The sequence below is a fragment of the Amaranthus tricolor genome, chromosome 13 (assembly GCF_026212465.1).
Source record: "Amaranthus tricolor cultivar Red isolate AtriRed21 chromosome 13, ASM2621246v1, whole genome shotgun sequence".
Classification (NCBI taxonomy): domain Eukaryota; kingdom Viridiplantae; phylum Streptophyta; class Magnoliopsida; order Caryophyllales; family Amaranthaceae; genus Amaranthus; species Amaranthus tricolor.
This window is the reverse complement of record NC_080059.1, coordinates 1279347-1299647: the sequence shown is the minus strand read 5'-3', so window position 1 is coordinate 1299647 and position 20301 is coordinate 1279347. Positions and strand designations below refer to the sequence as shown.

At 32.1% G+C, this 20301-nt stretch overlaps 2 protein-coding genes and 1 long non-coding RNA gene across 3 annotated transcripts; 1 reads left to right on the top strand and 2 right to left on the bottom strand.

Moving 5' to 3' along the window:
• Positions 1–396: 396 nt before the first annotated feature.
• LOC130798465 (uncharacterized) lies at positions 397–5202 on the top strand. Its single transcript, XM_057661454.1, has 13 exons — positions 397–828; positions 906–963; positions 1522–1577; positions 2119–2219; positions 2549–2618; positions 3001–3070; positions 3441–3497; positions 3578–3651; positions 3747–3827; positions 3950–4027; positions 4116–4271; positions 4632–4784; positions 4878–5202. Exons 1-13 carry the CDS (start codon positions 670–672, stop codon positions 4959–4961), a joined length of 1197 nt encoding a protein of 398 aa, XP_057517437.1. The 5' UTR covers positions 397–669; the 3' UTR covers positions 4962–5202.
• A 1200-nt stretch (positions 5203–6402) lies between these two features.
• On the bottom strand, positions 6403–11177 carry LOC130798463 (uncharacterized). Its single transcript, XM_057661453.1, has 15 exons — positions 10957–11177; positions 9437–9556; positions 9229–9288; positions 9041–9142; positions 8690–8764; positions 8492–8610; positions 8315–8416; positions 8116–8232; positions 7665–7733; positions 7511–7577; positions 7343–7396; positions 7170–7259; positions 6999–7055; positions 6883–6921; positions 6403–6659 (listed from the first exon to the last, which is right to left on the bottom strand). Exons 1-15 carry the CDS (start codon positions 11044–11046, stop codon positions 6540–6542), a joined length of 1281 nt encoding a protein of 426 aa, XP_057517436.1. The 5' UTR covers positions 11047–11177; the 3' UTR covers positions 6403–6539.
• A 2972-nt stretch (positions 11178–14149) lies between these two features.
• On the bottom strand, positions 14150–19623 carry LOC130798462 (uncharacterized). The gene is made up of 3 exons (XR_009039057.1): positions 19467–19623; positions 17905–18163; positions 14150–14920 (listed from the first exon to the last, which is right to left on the bottom strand). It is a non-coding gene; the product is annotated as an uncharacterized LOC130798462 (long non-coding RNA).
• Positions 19624–20301: the final 678 nt, after the last annotated feature.

Genomic DNA, 20301 nt, shown 5'->3' with positions numbered 1-20301 from the left:
TTTTATATATTTTATTTTTTCTTTTGTAGATTTTTTCTTTACAGAAACCTCATATATCAAACGTTATTTGAGTTGAGGGGCTTTCTTTAATCGCGACTTTTTCGTGATGAGAGTAATAATCTGCCTTATTTCCCGCCCTCTACTGCCTTTGAGCAAGACACATTGAAATCATGATTATGATGACCACTAACAAAGAATAATTTTCGACCATTTTACGATTTTACCATAAACCCTATTTTTACCATTCCTTATCACTAAGCTTCAATATTAGATTTGCTATTTGATGCAAGTCGAGAAGCGACTCACAAGTCACAACCTACTATTTTCATGGTCTGTTTTTATTAGCTTATTTTTATTCCGACTCCTAATAACTTCTCAACTATATACTGTGAGTATTAATTATCTTATATTTCTTGTCTGCTTAATTTTTGTTATCACCTTCTATCCTTGCTTGTATCCACAATCATTTATGAATCATGATATTTTTTATATGGTGAGAAATAGAGGGGGTGAAAAAATGGCGGCACCGGGGCTAACAACCAAACAAATCCTATCTATTTTCAAAAACTTAAAGGCCATCAAATTCCTACCGCATTTAACGGTCATCTCCTTTCTTTTTCCCTTTTTTCATCAATCATAGTGTAATTATTGCTAAGAATTTCTGTAAATATGTCTCTTCACTCTGTTAATGCTTCCTCTTTTTTCAATTCCCATCAATTTAAAATTTCCCATCAAATCTCTACTACTCCTCTTGCTGGATTACCCAAATCTAAAATAATTTTTACTGAAAGGAGGAGGCTTTTTAAGTTGAGATGTAGTCAAGAAGAGGTAATTAATTATAATCATTATTTTATTAGTGTTCATTGGTTTTATTAGTGATTATTTATTTTTTGGGGGTGTTGCAGGATTTTTACTTGTTGGATGCTCCTGTTTCTGCTGGTGATGGGTTTTCTTTTAGTGGAGGTAATTTGATCTGGGTTGTTTTTGTTATGGATTATGACGACAATTTACGAATATGGGTTCGTTCGGTGCAAGGTAGTTTGTGCCGACTATCTAAGTAATTGTAGCCGAGCGCTAGATAATAAGTTGTGTAAATTAATTAAATTGCAAGTTTGTGAACTAAATTTATGATCTTGGCTACTTTTGCTTTTATTTACAATCATAGTTAAAAAAAATGCTGGTTATGATCGTGGTAACGGAACACTGATTAGAGTGATGCCGTTATCATAGCACCTAAATATCAATCCAAACTATAAGATATCGGCCCAAAAGGTGGTTTTTTTTAACACCCTTACAACGCGTAAAATATCAGTTCTTTTATTTTGAAAAGCTTTATAACGCGGCCGATGCGATGCCACTTTGTTTTTACTCCATCAACTACTTAAAGCTTATTGCTTTGCAGTTGCATCACACCCCATTGCCTATATGCATCCAATAATAAAGCTTTAAAAGATTGAAATGATGATTTGCCAGCTAAAATATGACATCATTAGCTTAATAATATCACATGTATTTTGGCAGGAAAGTATTCAGAAGGATCAAGCCCTGCTGATGAATGGTTCAAGCAAGGGAAAATGGTCAGCTTCACACCCTTAGAACTACCTTTTATCAAGTAGTAATGCATTTGATCTGAACTTCTTTTCAATAGATTTATCAGTATATGAGTAAGAAACTTATTCCTCTAAATTGTTTTAGAAATGGAATAGGATGGAAGATCACTCAACATATTATAACATGAAAGCCGCTTATGTATATTTCATTACCCGAAAGCCATTAAGAGTCTCCCATCAAAAGTGGGGTTTGGAGGGGCTGGGTTGGATCATGGATGTACACAACCTAACCCTTTTTAGCAATAACAAAGAAGAGTCTGATCATTGGTAGCAATCATCATCTGCAACTTCACATGAATAAAAAGTGCCCATGATCAGAAATCAACCCTTTTAATATTTAGTTTATCATAATCCAAAACAAAAGAAGTATAAACATGAAAACCACTTATAACTATGCAAAATTTCTTGGGTGTTCTTGCATCTTGTTAGATGTGGTACTTTGTATCAGAAATCAACATCTGCATCCAGTACCCTTACCACTAAAGTGTTCCTTGTTAACTTTACTCAGGTGAAAGCTTATGTTGTTAGCAGCTCAGGAGAGAAGGCAAAAGATCCAATCTTTGGGTTGACAATGGCCAGCAGCTCTCAGGCCTCTGATGACATTTTTAGGTGAATCCCTCTTATCAAATCGCTAATATGGAGTATGTTTAAGCTCGGATCGCCTAGTATATGACAATAGATAAGAATGAATTGAGAATGATCGAATATATGTGATCATCCAAATGGATTTCAGTTGTAGATTAGTATTAGATAGGGCTGAATTAAGTATAATTTTTGCTGGTGACAATGTCTCACATTCATTTGTTTTGGTTCATGTAACCGACCCCATATGGTTGGGCTTAAGTCCATAGCATTGTTGTGGCCTTGCTTCATCTTATACAGGAATTGAAGAGTGGTTATTTGCAGGGTTTACCTATATGTATAATATTGTACAATAGATGGTTTTGTGTTGAAAGTGGAAATGCTGATAATCCTTCAGTCATGCTCATTCATGGTTTTCCATCACAGGTGTGCCTTACAATCTCTTATGTCACCCTTTATTAACTTCCTCAATCGCAATATTCTATGCAAAATGGGTGTTTCAATATATGTTTCTTTGAATGATTTCTTGATACACATTCCGAATACGGTGGCCTTGATGTACTTGATCCTTGTTGGAAAATAACCCACATGTGATCATACATTGAAGAATTACAGAGAGTTTGACTAACATATATACTTGATGGATTACTCCTCCTAATACCAATTGGTTTTAGGATGAAAACTCATTGGGTTTATGTGTAGTCAAGTAGTCAATCCTTCTCTTATGTGGGTCTTGGGTACAAGCCCCAACTCCTCAACTCTAGGAGTTTTGACTACAACATATCTAATCGGGACAATATTTTAACAGGCGTACTCATATCGTAAAGTTCTTCCAGTACTTTCCAAGGACTTTCATGTCATTGCTTTTGATTGGTTAGGTAAGTTTCTTTTGTACCTTACATCATTCACTTTATATGTGCTTTGTTTCTCAACAGAATTTGATAGATTATGTAACATATCTTGGGGATACCTTATCAACTTTTAGCTTTTTGTTGAGTTGGTTCTTTGACATGGTATCAGAACTCAAAAGCCAACGTGACAAAAGGTCACGGCATCCACCCTTAGTATTATAAGTGGGATATTTAGTACCATGAGGGGGCACTCACTTCTAGCCCAAAGGGCCCTTGTGTGAGGGGGCGTGATAGAGCATGTAACATATTCTAGGGCTGGAACCATCAGCTTAAGCTTTTGGTTAAGTTGGTTCCTTGATAGAATTTCAACAACATTTGAACTTCTCCTACTTTGCAGGATTTGGATTTTCAGAGAAACCCCAACCTAAATACGGTTTTGACTACACAATGGAAGGTGATTTTATCCTACATACTTAAAATATAGACCGAGATTAATTTGAGTCTTACGTTTGCTAATCTAAGGTTCTTTTACAGAGTATGTTGCATCCTTGAAGTCTTTGATTGATGATCGGGTTCCAAATCCCAACAAGGTTTCACTTGTTGCACAGGTTCTAATTCCAGTCTATTTTTATGAAACAATCCTGATTGTTGCGGAAAATCCAAATTTTTACATACCAAGTCTATTCTGCACTGCTGACTGCAGGGATACTTTGCACCTGTTGTCGTGAAATATGCTTTCGAGCATCAGGAGAAAGTCAATGATCTCATTCTCCTCAATCCGCCTGTATGTTTCTGAAACTTGATAATCTCTCTAGGATTTTTTCAATATGGCAATTTGGTTTTACATATATGCCGACTTCGCATTACAACATAACTTCATTTCTCCTCTTTTTGGTTTTATTAAAGATAACAGCTAAGCACGCGAACTTGCCATCAACGTTATCCATATTCAGCAACTTTCTGCTAGGAGAAATATTTTCTCAGGTATAAAGCGAAGTTTTTTGGCATGATATTACGGTCTAAGCTCATCTTATGAGGATATGTCATGATATTATCTCGGCTGCTTATCTAGGATCCCCTCCGAGCAAGTGACAAAGCATTGACTAGCGCTGGTCCATACAAAATGAAGGAAGATGACGCTATGGTTTATAGGCGGCCTTACCTCACATCAGGGTCCTCAGGGTTTGCACTCAATGCAATCAGCAGAGCTATGAAAAAGCAGTTAAAGGTAATATAATATCTGCTCTTGTTTTAGTCAGGGATCCTGAAACTGCAAAACACTTCTTTGTATGTCGAGATTATCAAATTCAAAACACTAGATTGGATCATTCCCCCTCCTCAGCTTTCAAAATAAGGAAGAGAAACATGGTTTTTTTTTTTTTTTTTTTTTTTTTTTTTTTTTTTTTAGAAAAACCTGTAAATTAGCATAAATCAAGAATGGGTAAGGTGCAAAACCCTTAGGGGAAAGGGTTCAGGCATACACGCTCATCATTAACACTAACATCCCACTTAGCGGCATGATGAGTTACAATATTACCTTGAGAAACATTGGTTTGTGCAAACTCTTATAGTGTTGTGTATATAACAGGCTTACGTCGAGGACACCAGGAAGATTCTCATGAGTGAAGATTGGAAAGTACGCACAACGATTTGTTGGGGCCAAAGGGATCGATGGCTAAATTATGAGGGTGTTGAAGATTTCTGCAAGGAGTCGAATCACAAATTGATCGAACTTCCCATGGTAGTGATTCTTGATTCATTCCTTCTGACGTGTTTGTATAAGTGGTCATTAAGTCGAGCTATGTGATACAAGAATTGTTTTTGTACTTTTCAGGCAGGGCACCATGTACAGGAGGATATCGGTGAAGACCTTGGAAATGTCATCGCGGGGCTGCTCAGCAAACAGAGACGCTTATAGTAATCGCATTGTATTACAGGTTTTAACAGGTGATACTCGATCAGTTCATGTATCAGTCACTCTTTCTTACTAGAAACTGGTACTTCTGTTGTATCGCCTTTTCCTCGTTCAAATTTTGGGTGAATGAATGATTCGATTTAGCTTTTTGTTTCTTTCCATTCAAATGATATGTATATCTGTATCTTCATTTACTTCGTACAAATTCGAATGATGTGATTTTTATATCTTCTGTTATGGTGAACTACCGGTCTACCAAGTAGATTTTCAGGAACATTAGGATGAGACTGCAACACAGTTTGAGCATATAACCTACTGCTACATTGGCTTGATTTCTTTCATCCTAATGCTAACCAAGGTTATCAGAATTTGCATCCTACTTAGAATTCACAAAGAGTAGAATCAAAATCAATGGAAACGGATCATAAGATCATGAGATTCTACAAACTTGTTTGACTTGTTATACAATAATTGATTATAAATCTTATTTGTTCATTTTAGTTTATCCTTATTGTTTTAAACTTTTAATAAAGATTTATTAGATTTCATCTTTTTTAGGAAAAATTATCGTGAATAATACGATCTTTCGATAATTTTTCTACAATAATACCAACTTTTGATTAATTATGAATAACACCAACTAAGGAGTTTTTTTTCCTAGAATAATACCAATTTTAGTTTTTTAAATATATATTATTAATATTTTTGTTATCATATCATACCAAACGTAGATAATGTTTAATTTGTATGTTGACTTAAGTGATCATACTAATCCTCCTATCAATAAAAGATATAATAAAATGTTCTTACAGAAAATTGATAATATTTATTTGAAAAAAAAAATTCAGGCAATGACTGAAATATTTAAAAATTGTGTAGTCGTCTAGAAAAATAAAATTCGGTTTATGTGTCTAATTTTCAATTTTGAGCGTAATTATCAATTGTTAAATCATATATATTTTATATCGATTATATGGAAAGAAACACATCAGTGGAGTATTTATATTCATATATAAAGTATGGAGGATTGAGCAATTGCTTTATATGTAATGTAGTTTAGTATAGTTAATAAAAGCGTCCATTGAAGATGATGGTTTACACAAACTTATTAGTTCAACCTTAATGAGTAATTGCTATATTTGAGAAAGTGGGCCAAAAGGGTGAATATTATAATTTCCATATGTCATATATATCGTTTTTTCTTTCATTTTCTTTTCTTTATAGATGTAGATGTTGATTAAATTTTGGCTCTAGAACTTTCTTCACTTGTTCTTGATTTAATAGTGTTATTATATTAATAGATGGTTTTTAAAAAATTAAAATTAGTACTCATCCCTTCTTTCTTATTTATAAGGACATGAAATCACTTTTTCCCTTACAAAAAGTAATAAATACGGCTTATAAATTCAAAATTAGAGAATACTTATATAAATTATATAACCACTTTTTAACGCTATCAATAAATTTGACTTGTTTATTTATATAAACACTAGTAGAGTAAAGAGATTGACTTGTTAGTTATATGCATACTGTGCACTTGCAGTTAAATAAAATCCAAATCACTAATCAAGAGTGTAAAATCTATCTGGTATTTTGCTTCAAAGATTGTTGAAATGGATCAATCCAAGAATCATCATCTGTAACAGCTTTCTTCCATCTATTCTTAAATCTCTCTAGATCTATTAGCGACTGTTTACGCACCTGTAGAAAATCGCCTTCATTAAAAATCTAAACGAAAGAATTATTTTACACAAACAAAGAAAAAAGTCAACAGATTCACTTTAGATTTCCATGATAGTAAGTAAATCGGAAAGAAAAACTAAAGCTCGGGACTCTTCAAGGATCGTTGAGTATAGATGCAAGCACGAGTGTTTTTCAAGTGATATTCAGAAGATAGAAAATTCGATAGTGTTTTAGAACTTACCGCACTTCTTGCATCAGTTTTATTAGAAGGCGACGTTTCCTACAAATCAACGTAAATGTGTAAGAATCCAAGTCCCACCAATGTTAAAGGAATACATTAGGGTCTTGTGTAGGTACCTCTTTCGGTGAATCGAGTGATGAGGCTTTTCCTTGACTAGAGGCTTCAGTATCAGTCTACATGAGTTATTAGCGAGTAAATCTACTTGTGAACTGATCAAAACGCCACTATGGTTCGCAGAAGGCAAAATATTGTCATGCAGCATTCATGCTTATTCAAATGTTACGTACCTTGTTCCGTGCTTCTCCTCCCAGAGTAGGAAGGCCGTAATGCACCACAAAGTCAGAATCAACTATGCCGATGTTTTTTGTTCTGTCTCCCTATAAAATACAAATAGTGGCCGATATTCAGAAAATTAAGAAGATGCAGGACAATTATAAAGCCTTTGAGAGTAGGGATTTGCCTGAGCACAGTAACCAAGCTGAAAGTCTACACCCCATGCATGAACCAAGTCATTCTGTAAACCATAAGAAATGCAAAGTTCGTAAAATAAACGCCATATGACCAGAGTCGCCAGACAGCCAACTCGATTTGTATTATCTAGTGCAAAATTTTCATGATGGAAGAGCACCTGGATCATATACCATGCGCAGCGCCATGCTGCTCGTGAGAAAACCGGAGCCATCATCTCCACCCACCTATAATATAACGAAAGGGAGAAAAAAAATAAAAATTAATTATAAGAACCAGAAGTTACAGTAGTAAGATTTTGTAAAGATTTTTACCCTGTGCAAGGGGGTTCCGTGCTATTTTCATTGCATTTTCTTCCACCGGGAAGGACCTTGTTGATTCTCCTGTAAGTAAATTAATTATAACAACCAGAAGTTACAGTAGTAAGAAGTTCATTCAGAAAAACACCGAAAAAAATGGTTTACACAGCGTGAATATGCAAATCCAAGATTTTAGGGTGTTTGGTTCTTAGCTTTTTACTTAGCTTTTTGGTTGGCTTTTGGCTTGTTAGTTGGTCAAACAGCTAAAAAAAGTTTTTGGTAAATGACGTTTAAAGCAGCTGAAAAGTTGGCTTTTAAGCCAAAATGAAAAAGCTGCTCCAGCTAGCTTTTTTGATTGGCTTTTGGCTTGTTGACCCACTTTTTCTCTAATAAACAGCCAACAACTAATACTCAAATTTACCAAACAATCTCCTTTCAAACGAAAGTTTTCAAGTAAAAATTAAACCTGTGCACAAGTGCGAACTTTTGTCTGGCTGTAAGTTTATGATGGACCTCCGATTTTTCTGGATCGAGAGCAGGCTGTGAAATCTGTAGTCGTTCTTTCTTAATGACAGATAAGTAACTGCAAAATTTATAGCAGGAGTAAGGAGCAGAACCAGGAGTGATCCTTCAGGAAATGGTAGGCGTATCAAAGGCAATAATACCGTTGAACATTGAAGTTTCCAACTCCGAGATCTTCATCCCAGAGGAAAATGTAAGAGTATTGAGAAACAATATCAGGATGTAGAAAACGCTTTGCGAACCACCTGCAGGAAAGATAATGAGAAAAATATTGTTGCCAGTGCAGGAATGATGTACTCGAATTGGCCCCGTTAAAATACCATTTAGTTTGATGGGCAGCAACAATGTGCAAGGCACGAGCATTCCACTTAAAGTCGTTCCAGTCATCCACGTTGCCATCGTAATGAAAAAGCATGACAGCGAAATTGTGTTCTATAAACTGTTGGAGGGATAAAGTGCATCATGTCCAACAACTAATAAAACGATGAAGCCAAAGAAAAAATGTTCTCGGTTCTCACCTTCGTCACAATTTTATCTACACTTTCCTTCTGCTTCAAACCAACAGCCATGGCCAACAAGTTCCTATTTGATTTCTAGGTAGAACACGAGGAATCAAGGAAAGAGGAAAAGAAACTTGTCAGATGACTGAGGAATTAAATATCCAAAATTACTTGATATCATAATAGGATATAAAGAATGGATTATTTTGTTTACTGGCGTGAGTTTCATCTTAACACAATTGTACAATACCGCTCAACTGGTGTCTGTGTCAGTTTCTTCTCAAAATTCTGAAGATGGAAGAACCCTAATGGGAATGTATGATTACTCGGCAGTTGACACTATGAGTCCATAACAGTGTGGTAACTGACCTTTTTGACGGGTGTACCCCACAATGGTCGCATTTCCAAGTCAGACGTGCTTGAAATAATACCCTTAGGAAGTGTATCAGTTCCAATCGGTTTACATTGGCCCTGAAAGAAGCGAACGATATACGTTATAAGTGGAACATCGGTAACAATCTAGAGCTGCAAGAATATCAAGCCTTTAGAAAACAAACCTCACACTTCATAGATTTTGTTCTCAAAAAAATATCCAGCATGCCATCGGGTGAGAGTCTCTGCATCAATAGAGTGTCTAAGTAACACATGCTAACATAAAGCACACAGGACAGTATATTAGCCGTATCATGAATTCATGAATATAAGATAAATCATATAGATAACAGCACCAACTGAAACCTGAACGGATCAAAGATTGATATATACCTTCTTGTAATCCGTTACAACAAACGCACTGCCAATGAAGATAGCAGCACATAACAAAGCCAAGGTACGAAGGGACTTGATGGAAAAGGTTCTTCGTCTTTTAGCACCAACAAAATTCGCCTGGAAAATAAAATCCCAAAAACAAAATTCAACATATGTAACATTGATATAAACCAATGCAATATTGTGGTTACAGATCGCAATCAATTGTAGCATTCTCGGCACAAATCAGCACAACACTTTCAAGGCAAAGAAGTTGAATAAACCTTCATTTCCACCCCCCATTCTAAAGACTCGCACACATAACATGTTTCCGTCACTAACGTGAAATCAACTTTTAACTTCGTAAATATTAATCAATCTACGATAGTAGCATACTTTTGACTCAACAACGTTCACTGAACAAGAGAAAATCAAAACAAATCTTTATTGGAGGAAAAGTTTCATAAACCTACACTAAACCGTCAACGATCAAGAATATCGTTGATGTAGAAACATATTTTACATCCGATCAATCAAGAATAGGGACCCCCAAACTTGGATCACATATCCTTACACAATGCAGAAAACTAAGTCTAATAATCAATTTATAGCTACCATTGAATTGACTAGAAAAACCAAGATACTATGCTTCAAGAGTCAAGACTATGATCAAATTGCTAAAGTCACACCAAATCCAATTCATGTGTATTGACGAGTGATCGTCTCAAGCTAACTCTCGTATATAATGAAACCATTGACAGAACATCATATTAGGAGTGGTAGTTAAACACAGTGTTGTTTGTTCATTGTTTTACTTCCATCCAGCATCCTTGGAATTTGAACAATTCTAAACCCATCATTTGTCCTCTAATTTTTCATAACTAACATAAAAATTAAATTTATTAAACATAGCAAACAGTGATTTTTCCTACTTCCATGACCATATAACAATTAACATTGAAAAATAACATTTCAAAACATTGAAAAATAAAATTTTAAAGCCTTCCTTCAACCAGGAACATTGCATAGGACATCATTTACCCTTTGTCATCGGTGTAAAAGCTATCATATTACTATTAATTTCACAATACAATCTTTATTTAATTTAATTTCATATTACTGTTTAATGAACATAATGATGCATATTAGTACTATTTGCCTGAATTTCTATTAATTTTACAAATACAATCTTTATTTAAGATAAAAATGAAAACGATTGCATCTTTACAGAAGCAATATGTATTTTGTGATATTCATTGCAAATCTAGTACTGCCCATTTAATCATTTTTCTCTAATCATTCAAAGATCATGCCAAACAAAACCCATTAACCCAAATACTCAAAATCTTTAAACCCCACTAAAAAATGTAAATTTTAATCAGTGCAAAATCAATAAGAGTAAGCAGAATAGCAAAGATTATTTGCATTCATACACCAAAAGTTCAGCTAAAGCTACATAAAAATAACAAACAGAGATATAAATAATGATCATAAATGTTATAAGAAGCTAAAAATCAAGAAAAGGGAATAAAACTTACAAACTTGGAAGGCTTCATGATCTTGTGGGAAAAATGAAGAGGGAAAGAAAAAAAGGGTGATGAAAAACAATGGGTTAGTTTCTTGTTCATTTAAAGTAGCGTATGAACAGAAGGAGGGAGTTTGTAGGAGTGGAGAGTGGCCAAAAAGTTGGGTGTTTTGGCATTAATTATGAAACAAAAAAGCCCCAAAAAATGAAACTTAAAGGAAGTCAAAGGTAGAAAAAGTAGGTCTTCTGTTTTGTACTGTAAATGGTGATGATTGCTTCGTGCTCCGTACTCATTGGCCATCCTAAATTACTGACCACGTATGAAAGAGGAGGAAGCATTCTTAAATTTAATAGGACTAAAGTGAGGTCAGTAAGTATAAAGATGTAAAAAAATTATACTTCCTCCTGTTATTTTTAAGTGTTTTATTTATTTTATGCACTATATCCAATGTACTTATTTGATCCTTAATATATTAAGTTATGTATAATTAAAAATTATAAAAAGTTGATATTAATAATCTTTACATCAAAATAAATCAAATAAGATCCCAAATAACTATGTTTTAATTTATAGATTAATAATAAAATGTAATTTAAGAGTGATAGATAAATAGTGTTCAAAAGTAAATGGGACACCTAAGGTGAATTGAGGTGAGTATTTATTAAGGGGTAAAGTTAACATACCCAAAATAAAAATGAAATATTTAAGATAACTTGATCCAATAAGAAAATGAGATACTTAAGGTGAATAAAAAGGAGTATATAGTAAAACTTAAGTGCATATGCATACTCAATTAAGTTGATAGTAACTTCATTTTGGTTGATTGTTAGTGTGCGATAAGATTAAAAAAATTAAATTTATAAATTATCTTTTAAAAAAATTATAGCAAATGAGACTTCCAAAAGTAAAAATTATAACAAATTAGGAAAGATGGAGATTAGCTAAAATGGTTTTTTGGAGTAAGTTTTGTAAAAAAGTAGTCTTTGGTTTTAAGAATTACCACATATATATTAAGTTAAATGATAAATGATCAGTGTAAGTATAAATATATTATTAAAATATATTAAACTAGCACGTTATCATTTAATAATGTGTCAATTAACTCCTTATACATAAGAATATAATTTTATTAATCGTCATGATATGGTATATCCACCCACCCATAAAATAAGATGAATTGTCATTTAGAATAATATAATTAATTTATATATTCATTAAATTATAACAACAAAATAAAATTATTAATGATTATTTTTAGATTATTAGTTTTTCCCATAAAAATATATGATTTTTTCTGAAAAATATTTATAATTTAAAACACTATTATTTAGCATAAGGTGGTCAATATTTTTTTCCATGTATAAGATAAACGAGCTTTATTAATTCTGAATCAAATCAGAAAGGATGTAATTAGCAGAAATTCCAAATCAATCACAGTTATTTGTAAATCAACATAAAAGGCAAAACAAATACCAATAAAATAAACAAAACAAACAAAAAAGATAAATAAAAATTCTAAAAGTGTCATCTATCAAATCCTTTTATATGAAGGTAATTTGTCAATATTACAATCACGATTACTTACTTAAACTAGCTCATGTGATTAATAATCCTAGTCAAACCTCAATTAAGGCACACCTCATTAAACGAACAAACAAATTCATTTAGCAAGTCTATAAGGGACGGTGGGCGAGTGAATTGCTCTTTACACAGACAACATGAATGGCTATGCAATGTTTTCATGATAATTTTTACGACCCGTTTGGTTGATGGTAATAAAGTAATGAGAATGAAATGTTGTAGTGGCAATAATAATGAAGAAATGAATATAAGAATTGGTAATAAAGATTCTTTTGTTTGGTGTGCATGACTAAAGAATGGTAATGAAATATAATATTTCATTGATTGCATTTGGTTGTTAGTAATAAAAAATGGTAACAACTCTTAGTTTCATTATTGTATATTTGTATCTAAAAACATTATTGTATCTAAATTATTCTATCTAATGATTCTTTTTTTAATAATAATATTTTTTTTGAATAATTACATACATTACCTTTTTTTTTCATTATTTTTTTCCTTCAGCTCGAAACAACATTACCTTATTTTATTACCACAGTAATACTTCATTACCATTACAGCCTAATACCAGGTTGTTTGATGGTAATAAAAATGGCCCTTTTTGGTAATTTTATTACCATCTATTACCATTGAAGGCATCCAAACAACCAAATTTTTTATTACTTATTTTTATTACCCTTATTGCCCTCTAATACCATGTACCAAACGGACCGTTATGATATGAGGTATATAAAAACGAGGTGTAACATTATTTATGTTTATGGAAGATAAAACACGTAAAGTTTTGATTTTTAGACTCTATATCTTTCTCTTATGTATTGATAATATTATTATCTTTAACTTTAGGCATTTAGTATTTTAGTATTTTATATAATGTAACATTTGACTATATATTTGTTACTGTAGCCTGCCCTTTTTTACTTTGCTTTAGGAGAATAAGACCTCTTATTTCTTTATTGATGTACTTTAATCAATTTTTCTGCTTTTTATATTGTGTTACATTATTTTCCAAAAAAAAAATTTGTGAAAATTGTGAAAGTTGATTCAATATAGTTGCTCCTTATTTTCTTTACATGATACTTCGATTGCTAATAGATAAGTTTTTGTTGGTTAATATATGTGAAATATTTCATACAAAAAGGTAATTCTAAATATAATCTTTCATAAATATATAAAAATTAAAATCCATCTATAAAAATTTTTGTTAAATTTCTATCAATTATAAAATTTTACTACATACCTTTTTATAATTTGTTATAAAAGGTTTATTATTTAAACTCCAATCATAAATTAAGGACAACTGTGTAAAAAATGAGTATAACCAACAAAATAACAAGATAATAAATTACATAATTATTTTCTTAACAAGGTTTTCTCCTCTCATAGTTAAGTGTGAAGTACGTAAATTAAGTTATAGAAATTGGTTTTTAATCAATAAAATGATTTTAGTTAGAAAAACTACACTTTAATGGAACTTGGGTGAAAAAATTAAGAGCTACATTTAGTTTAGCACAAAAATAATGTTTGGTTTAGAAATATACATTTCCTTCAACTTGGAATAGTGAAACCATTAGATTCCGCTCATAAGACTATAATCAGGGTTTGGGAATTGCCACCAATCGTAAATAAACTTAAAACTATAACATTTCATTACTCCAATGTGGTTTAAGAGAATGAATACACAAAACACAATCTTACACACGTAATAACAAAAAAGGTGTCTCGGATCTACTAATTAAATTTAAAAGCGTAGTCATAAAACAATCTTACATTGATCAGACAACTAACCACAACAATGCCTAAGCCTTAATTTCAAACAACCTTAATCTCTAGATAATGATGACCAATGACGAAATATTAATGCTTTATTTATGCCCTTTTAAACAAGCCTAGGTTTCGTAAACTTGGAGCAGTTCGATGATGAGCAAATAATCATAGGTGTGGGCGTGTGGCTATTCAAGCGCAATAGAAGAGACTTAATAGATCATAAAATCAACAAAAGAAAAATAAAGAGTCGACCAGAACATGAGAGGAAAATCCACCGCAAAAGAGCCAGATCGATCAAGCTGCTCTTTCAATTGTATATCTACAAACCCTAGTAACTGTAACATGTAACAAAAGAGTAACATCATTACACAATCACATAATTATAGGAAACAGAAGTAAGGGTATGCACCACCAGTGATCATCGGAACATATATTTTTCACTCCGGTCTCTAGAGACCAGCAGCATGTTAGTCAATTGTCGCTTGACTGAACTTAACTGTTTGCAGATTCAAATCATCAACTCATCACCCTTCTATCACATTGACACAAATAAATGTCAACTTGATATGCTGATCAATTCTTGGGGATGACGCACGCCAAACCTTGCATCACATTGCCATTTTATTAACTGCGCGGCAATAAACGCATTTATATAAACCAAGCCTATAAAAACCAGAACAGACAATGTTTATAAAAGAACAGCATCAATTTCTCAGGGCAACCTAAAATCCTACAGTGAGATATTCAATTTGTCATTTTTACTCTTCAATCTTCAAGTAATGTCTACCATGAGTTTGACATGCATAACGGAATTTTTCCTCCTTTCTGTTTTTTTAAATCCTAATCCTTAAAACTCAAGGATTCACCAGCACACATAAGTCTCACTTCCGTTTGAAAGTGGAATATAATGAAACTAATAATAAAATTTCGACATAAGAAAGTCGTTAAACAATAGATGAAACAATAATGTATTCATAAGAAATTACCCGCCTCTAGATACCTCTCTTGATAGATTAAAAAAAGAAACAGTGGAAAGAGACCTTAAACTTTTCTCTTTAGTTCAAAAAATTAAACGATAGATGAAACTAATAATAGAGGATTTTAAAAATGAAATGTATATGAACAAAAAGGAAAAGGGTTTTCATTGTATTCAAAATTCAAAGTTAATAAATACTCCCTCTATTCACAAATTACTTGTATATTAGGGTTTTAACCTATGTATTGGTTTTTAGGGTTGAAACTTGAAACTAGGGTCATGATGTCAAAACACTAACTTGTTGATTATCTTAATAGAATTGAATACGAATGCATTAAAATAGGGTCAAATGAGGTAACTAAATTAGACGTTGGGTTAGAATTTTTTTGATTAATAACGACTTACATAAAAGGAAGCATCACAACTAGATTGGTGCAACATAAAAAGATACATGACACAACTAAATGGAAACGGATGGTTTACATCATGAAATGCTTCTTTCAAGGGATTTTGGCTGTCAAAATAGAAAACGATGAAAAAATTAAGCTTTTTCACATTCAGCTGGTGAACGAAGGTATGTTTAGATCAAACAGTAGGATTTGCTTAGGTTGGATGTCATCTTAACATCATTCATCTCTGCTCATTTGGTGTTCAAGGAAGGGATAGGTAACAATAGCCTACGTTACCATCAAGATTGCATTTTTGCATTCATCAACATCAAAAGGAAGAGTAGTACCTCATAAGATGGATGGAAATCGAGCAGATGTACAAATGAATGGGAGAAGGATTTAGCTAACATGACGAAATGTACTTTCAATGAAAAGTTGTGAGTTATGCGATCTCCGCTAAGCAATGCATAGCTTTGACAAAGATCAATGCATGTGCCCTCCGTCCTTAATTTATACATCTCTTGTTAGAGCACATTACCTTCTCTTGTAAATCCGAATGTTGGGGGTTGATAAAAGAATCAAGGATGTTGGGTAACCAAAGCTCAATGTAGGAAAGGAGGATTTTGTTAAATGAATGTAGATTCTAAAAAGGTTCTTCTATTAATATCTGACCTTATTAGCTTTAAAGGCAAGCAAATGGTAGAAATCTTGTGAAGTCAAATAGTTATTTAAAGAGGAGGTCGGGATACAATGGCAATTATCTTAAAAAGCATTCCGAAATCTTGAGTTGATGAAATAATTGGACCAATCAAGAACTAGCAAATTAACTTGAAAGACACATTTCAAAATTGTTTGTCATTTTGAAATATGATCAAAAAGGATTTAGAAACATTATTGTGGATGACCATATGGAATCATCTCTTCTACGAACAAACATGAGCTCTACTCGTATTTCTTCAAATGCCAAGCAACAGAACTTGTTTAGGTTAAATGCCATCATCACTTCAACATATTCGTGATCATCAAATAGTTCAATAAGTCAACTTGGAAGGTGCTTTCCACAAGAATGTTTTGTCCAAATGGCTTCTAAAAGGATAGAAACGTGAGATGCTACTATTTTGGATACACTCATATTGCTAATGATAAGCGTTGGTGGATCTTAGATATGCCAAGGGGACAAATTTATTCTCAGCCTATTAAACCAATCTGAAATAACAAACCTTTCTTTAAGTATATGAGCTTGAACTTGATGAACCTAACTTGTTGGAGTCATTTGTAGTAGTAAATTTGAACTATAGTGCCCAATGTGGCTATTTTATGAACAAATCCAATATTTGAACCAAATCAAGTGTCCAAGTGCCCTACCCGTATCCAAGTGCCAATGGTCCATTACAGCAAAATGGAGATTCCGAGAAACAAAACACTTATATTTTAAATATTCATAAACATAATCCCAACTATGACCAATATCCTAAAACTTAGGGATTGTCTTAAAATGATCCAAGATCTAAAACATTTTATGTTAAAAATTGAGGCTTAAGCTTTAGTCCAAAAAGCATGAGCAAAAAATTTCAATAAAAGGGGCAAAAAAACAATTGAAATACAGTTTTGCTGCATCCTTTCTTGCATGTAAAGAGTACACCGATTCGAAATAATTAACCCACCACGAGTAAACTGACACTTCCAATGTATGTGCATGATATGAGAGGATTCAAACCACCACGATGTACAACATTGGATAAAATGATGTATCCAAATATGGTGGACTTGAGTTTGATGCTTGGTATTCTTTTAAATGCTTCCGAGTAGTTTTTTTATGCGATTTGGCAAAAATAAAACCAAAAAGAGATAAAAAGAGGTGAAGTGAAAATTATCAAAATATCATCAACCAGCAAGAGTTTCAAAAATGACTTTCAGAATGCTAAAATTAATAAAGAAAACTTAACAATCCTATCCCTACAATAACTTGTCAAACCCAACCATACTATTCATGATCCATCTTATAAGAATTAATTGCTAGTATGCAGTATGACTATGAAAGATGCTAGATTTAAAGTAGATGAAAACTCATAGATTAGCCGCTAAACTCGGGTCATATAATGGCAAAACTAATACCCACTAAAAAAATTTCAATCCAGCTTCAATTTGACACAAAAACACAACAAAAACATGAATGACTTTGGTAGATCATGGTCGAACAAATCAAAAACGAGAACAGTAAGAAAATGCGAAGGTCTATGCACTCACAGGGTATAAACTGTAATTGTTCTCCAATCAAAGGGTAGAAAGATGATACTCGATCCTGTGACAGTTCTCTGCTGACATCCTCCCATCCACGACGAGAAGAAATAATGAAATTGCCTCCATCATTAGATTATATGACAATGACAGAGAGCACGCATATACACAATCATGTTAATATACTTGCATAATCGCTAACAAGCGTGCTCTCTCTCATCGTCAAACAATCTTCGGATGAATCTCTATGGATATAAAGTATAAACACCTGCAATAATAAGAAAGGAACCATCATGAGAAATCATGACAATTGAAATTATGAGGAAGTTACAATGCTTGAAAGGTCTATGGAAATAATTTTGAAGGGTTAATTAAGCCATTGCTAAAAAATATTTCTTATAAATAGTGAATATTAATAGTGACTACGATTAATCCTTAACCGATCTCCAAACCTAAGATCTAACATTAGTCCCTAATGGGTTCGGTTATAATTTTTTCAACAAATATTTAATTTTCATGATCAAAAGGTGGAATATTTATTTAAGGATGTATTACATTTTTACATCACCATTGTGATCATATATAATACCTATGTAATATTCTTTAAAATTCTAATAAAAATTGGCACGTGATCAAGGCTTACTATAATAGGGCGATTTAAAATGATGTCAAGTGCCCTATCATTTTGTGATCGAGTTACTATTGACTTGTATTAATGATAATTGTAGATTTGTATTAGATTCAAGATGAATAGATCAAGTATATAAATATTCTGCAAATACAAAAAAGTCCCCAATAATAGGGGGAAAATGAGAGATCTATATGCACAAGCATAATTAAATTTTAATTGCATATCAAATTAATAACATTAAAAATACAAGAAATTGTTAAAAATAAATCAAAATTAGCTTGATCCGCTGGAAATAAATTCAAACATTGTTTAGTTTTAAATAAATTCACATATTCGTATAATTGTTGAAAATAAACTTAACTATGGTTTATTCTTAATTTTTTATTTACAAGGAAGCTGTAAGATTGGTTATAAAGACCCAAAACCATGAACTGCCAGATGAAAATATCAAAACCCTTCAAATCAAATCCAAAAGTGAAATAAATCGAACCCTAAGCCTAAAAAAATCAATAATAGTCCGTAATTTAGTACAAATCCAAAAAAAAAAAAAAAAAAAAAAACTCAAACCCACAATTTCCACTCAATATGGTTTTGTGCACATGATTTCACACCTCAAGTTAAATCTAGATTAAAAATAATTTTAAAAGATGGGTAATTTAAATCTTTTTTAAGTTTCTTCACATTTACATGTGAGTTTCATACAATATTTTTCATAAAAAAACACAAATATTTTTACACAAGATTTCACACCTCAAATATCATATATACCCATAAAAAATATGAAACAATCCATGCATAAAATTATTAGATTTAGAAAAAAAACATACATGCACACATACAAATACAATCAACAAATTATTTCAAGCAGGAAAATAATAGATAATCAACAAAAATAGAAAGTTAAAAATGAATAAAAAAAAAAAAAAAAAAAAGTTCTTACTTGAAATCTGCAGAAGTTGGGAGACAGGGAGTGAAGTTTTTTCTACTTTGTTGGAAGCAAACATTGAAATTTTCAACATTTTTGTAGGGTTTAAAATTGGAAAGGACAAACATAAATAAATATCAAAGAAAAGAAAATTCTGGAATGAGGTGAATTGAGGAACAGCTAATATAGGCAATAAAAAGTATAAATGTCGATCATACACGGTAGAACGTGTGGGTAACCGTCTCACGTCTTGCCACGTAAGGGTTGTACGGGAACTAACGTACACTCTTTTACACTGAATTAGGATAGAAAGGAGTTGGAGAAATGACTAGATATGCGGAATCTCTTACTGCCTACTTGCGTAGTGTTATTTAATTTTTTATATTTATAGAAACAATATTTTAACGTTTAATATTTTTAATTATTTTTAATTAAAAATTATAAAAATTAATATTTATAATTTTGTATTGAGACGAATTAAACAAGATGTTACATGACTATGTTTTTAACTTAAAGACTAATAAAAAATACAAATTAAAAACAATAAATGAATAGTGAAAAAAATAAATAGGACTAATAGATAGAATAGAAGAGAGTATCAAATACTCTACTCTCATTTTAATATGCTAGTAAAAAGGACATATTATGAAATTGCTTTTTTAAGAAATAGCTCAAAGAGCAAAAAGTACATTGTATTTTTATTTTTTTTTTACTGCGTTTCAAGTACAATATTAACTATTAAGCCTGTTCGACCTAACAATATAAGGAATTATTACTTGTTAGTAGGGTGATAAGGTTAAAAGTTAAAACGCCAGTTAATTCTTTGTTCTATTTAATTTGTGGACTGTGG

What these genes read in the sequence shown, in the direction of transcription:
- LOC130798463 (XM_057661453.1), bottom strand. Translation starts at nt 11,046, where the DNA reads ATGAACAAGAAACTAACCCATTGTTTTTCATCACCCTTTTTTTCTTTC. An exon ending in CAAAATCTATGAAGTGTGAG is followed by an intron (nt 9,143 to 9,228) that starts GTTTGTTTTCTA and finishes CGCTTCTTTCAG; the next exon opens with GGCCAATGTAAACCGATTGG. An exon ending in TAGATAAAATTGTGACGAAG is followed by an intron (nt 8,611 to 8,689) that starts GTGAGAACCGAG and finishes TCCCTCCAACAG; the next exon opens with TTTATAGAACACAATTTCGC.
- LOC130798465 (XM_057661454.1), top strand. Translation starts at nt 670, where the DNA reads ATGTCTCTTCACTCTGTTAATGCTTCCTCTTTTTTCAATTCCCATCAA. An exon ending in GCCTCTGATGACATTTTTAG is followed by an intron (nt 2,220 to 2,548) that starts GTGAATCCCTCT and finishes ATTGTACAATAG; the next exon opens with ATGGTTTTGTGTTGAAAGTG. An exon ending in TTTTGACTACACAATGGAAG is followed by an intron (nt 3,498 to 3,577) that starts GTGATTTTATCC and finishes GTTCTTTTACAG; the next exon opens with AGTATGTTGCATCCTTGAAG.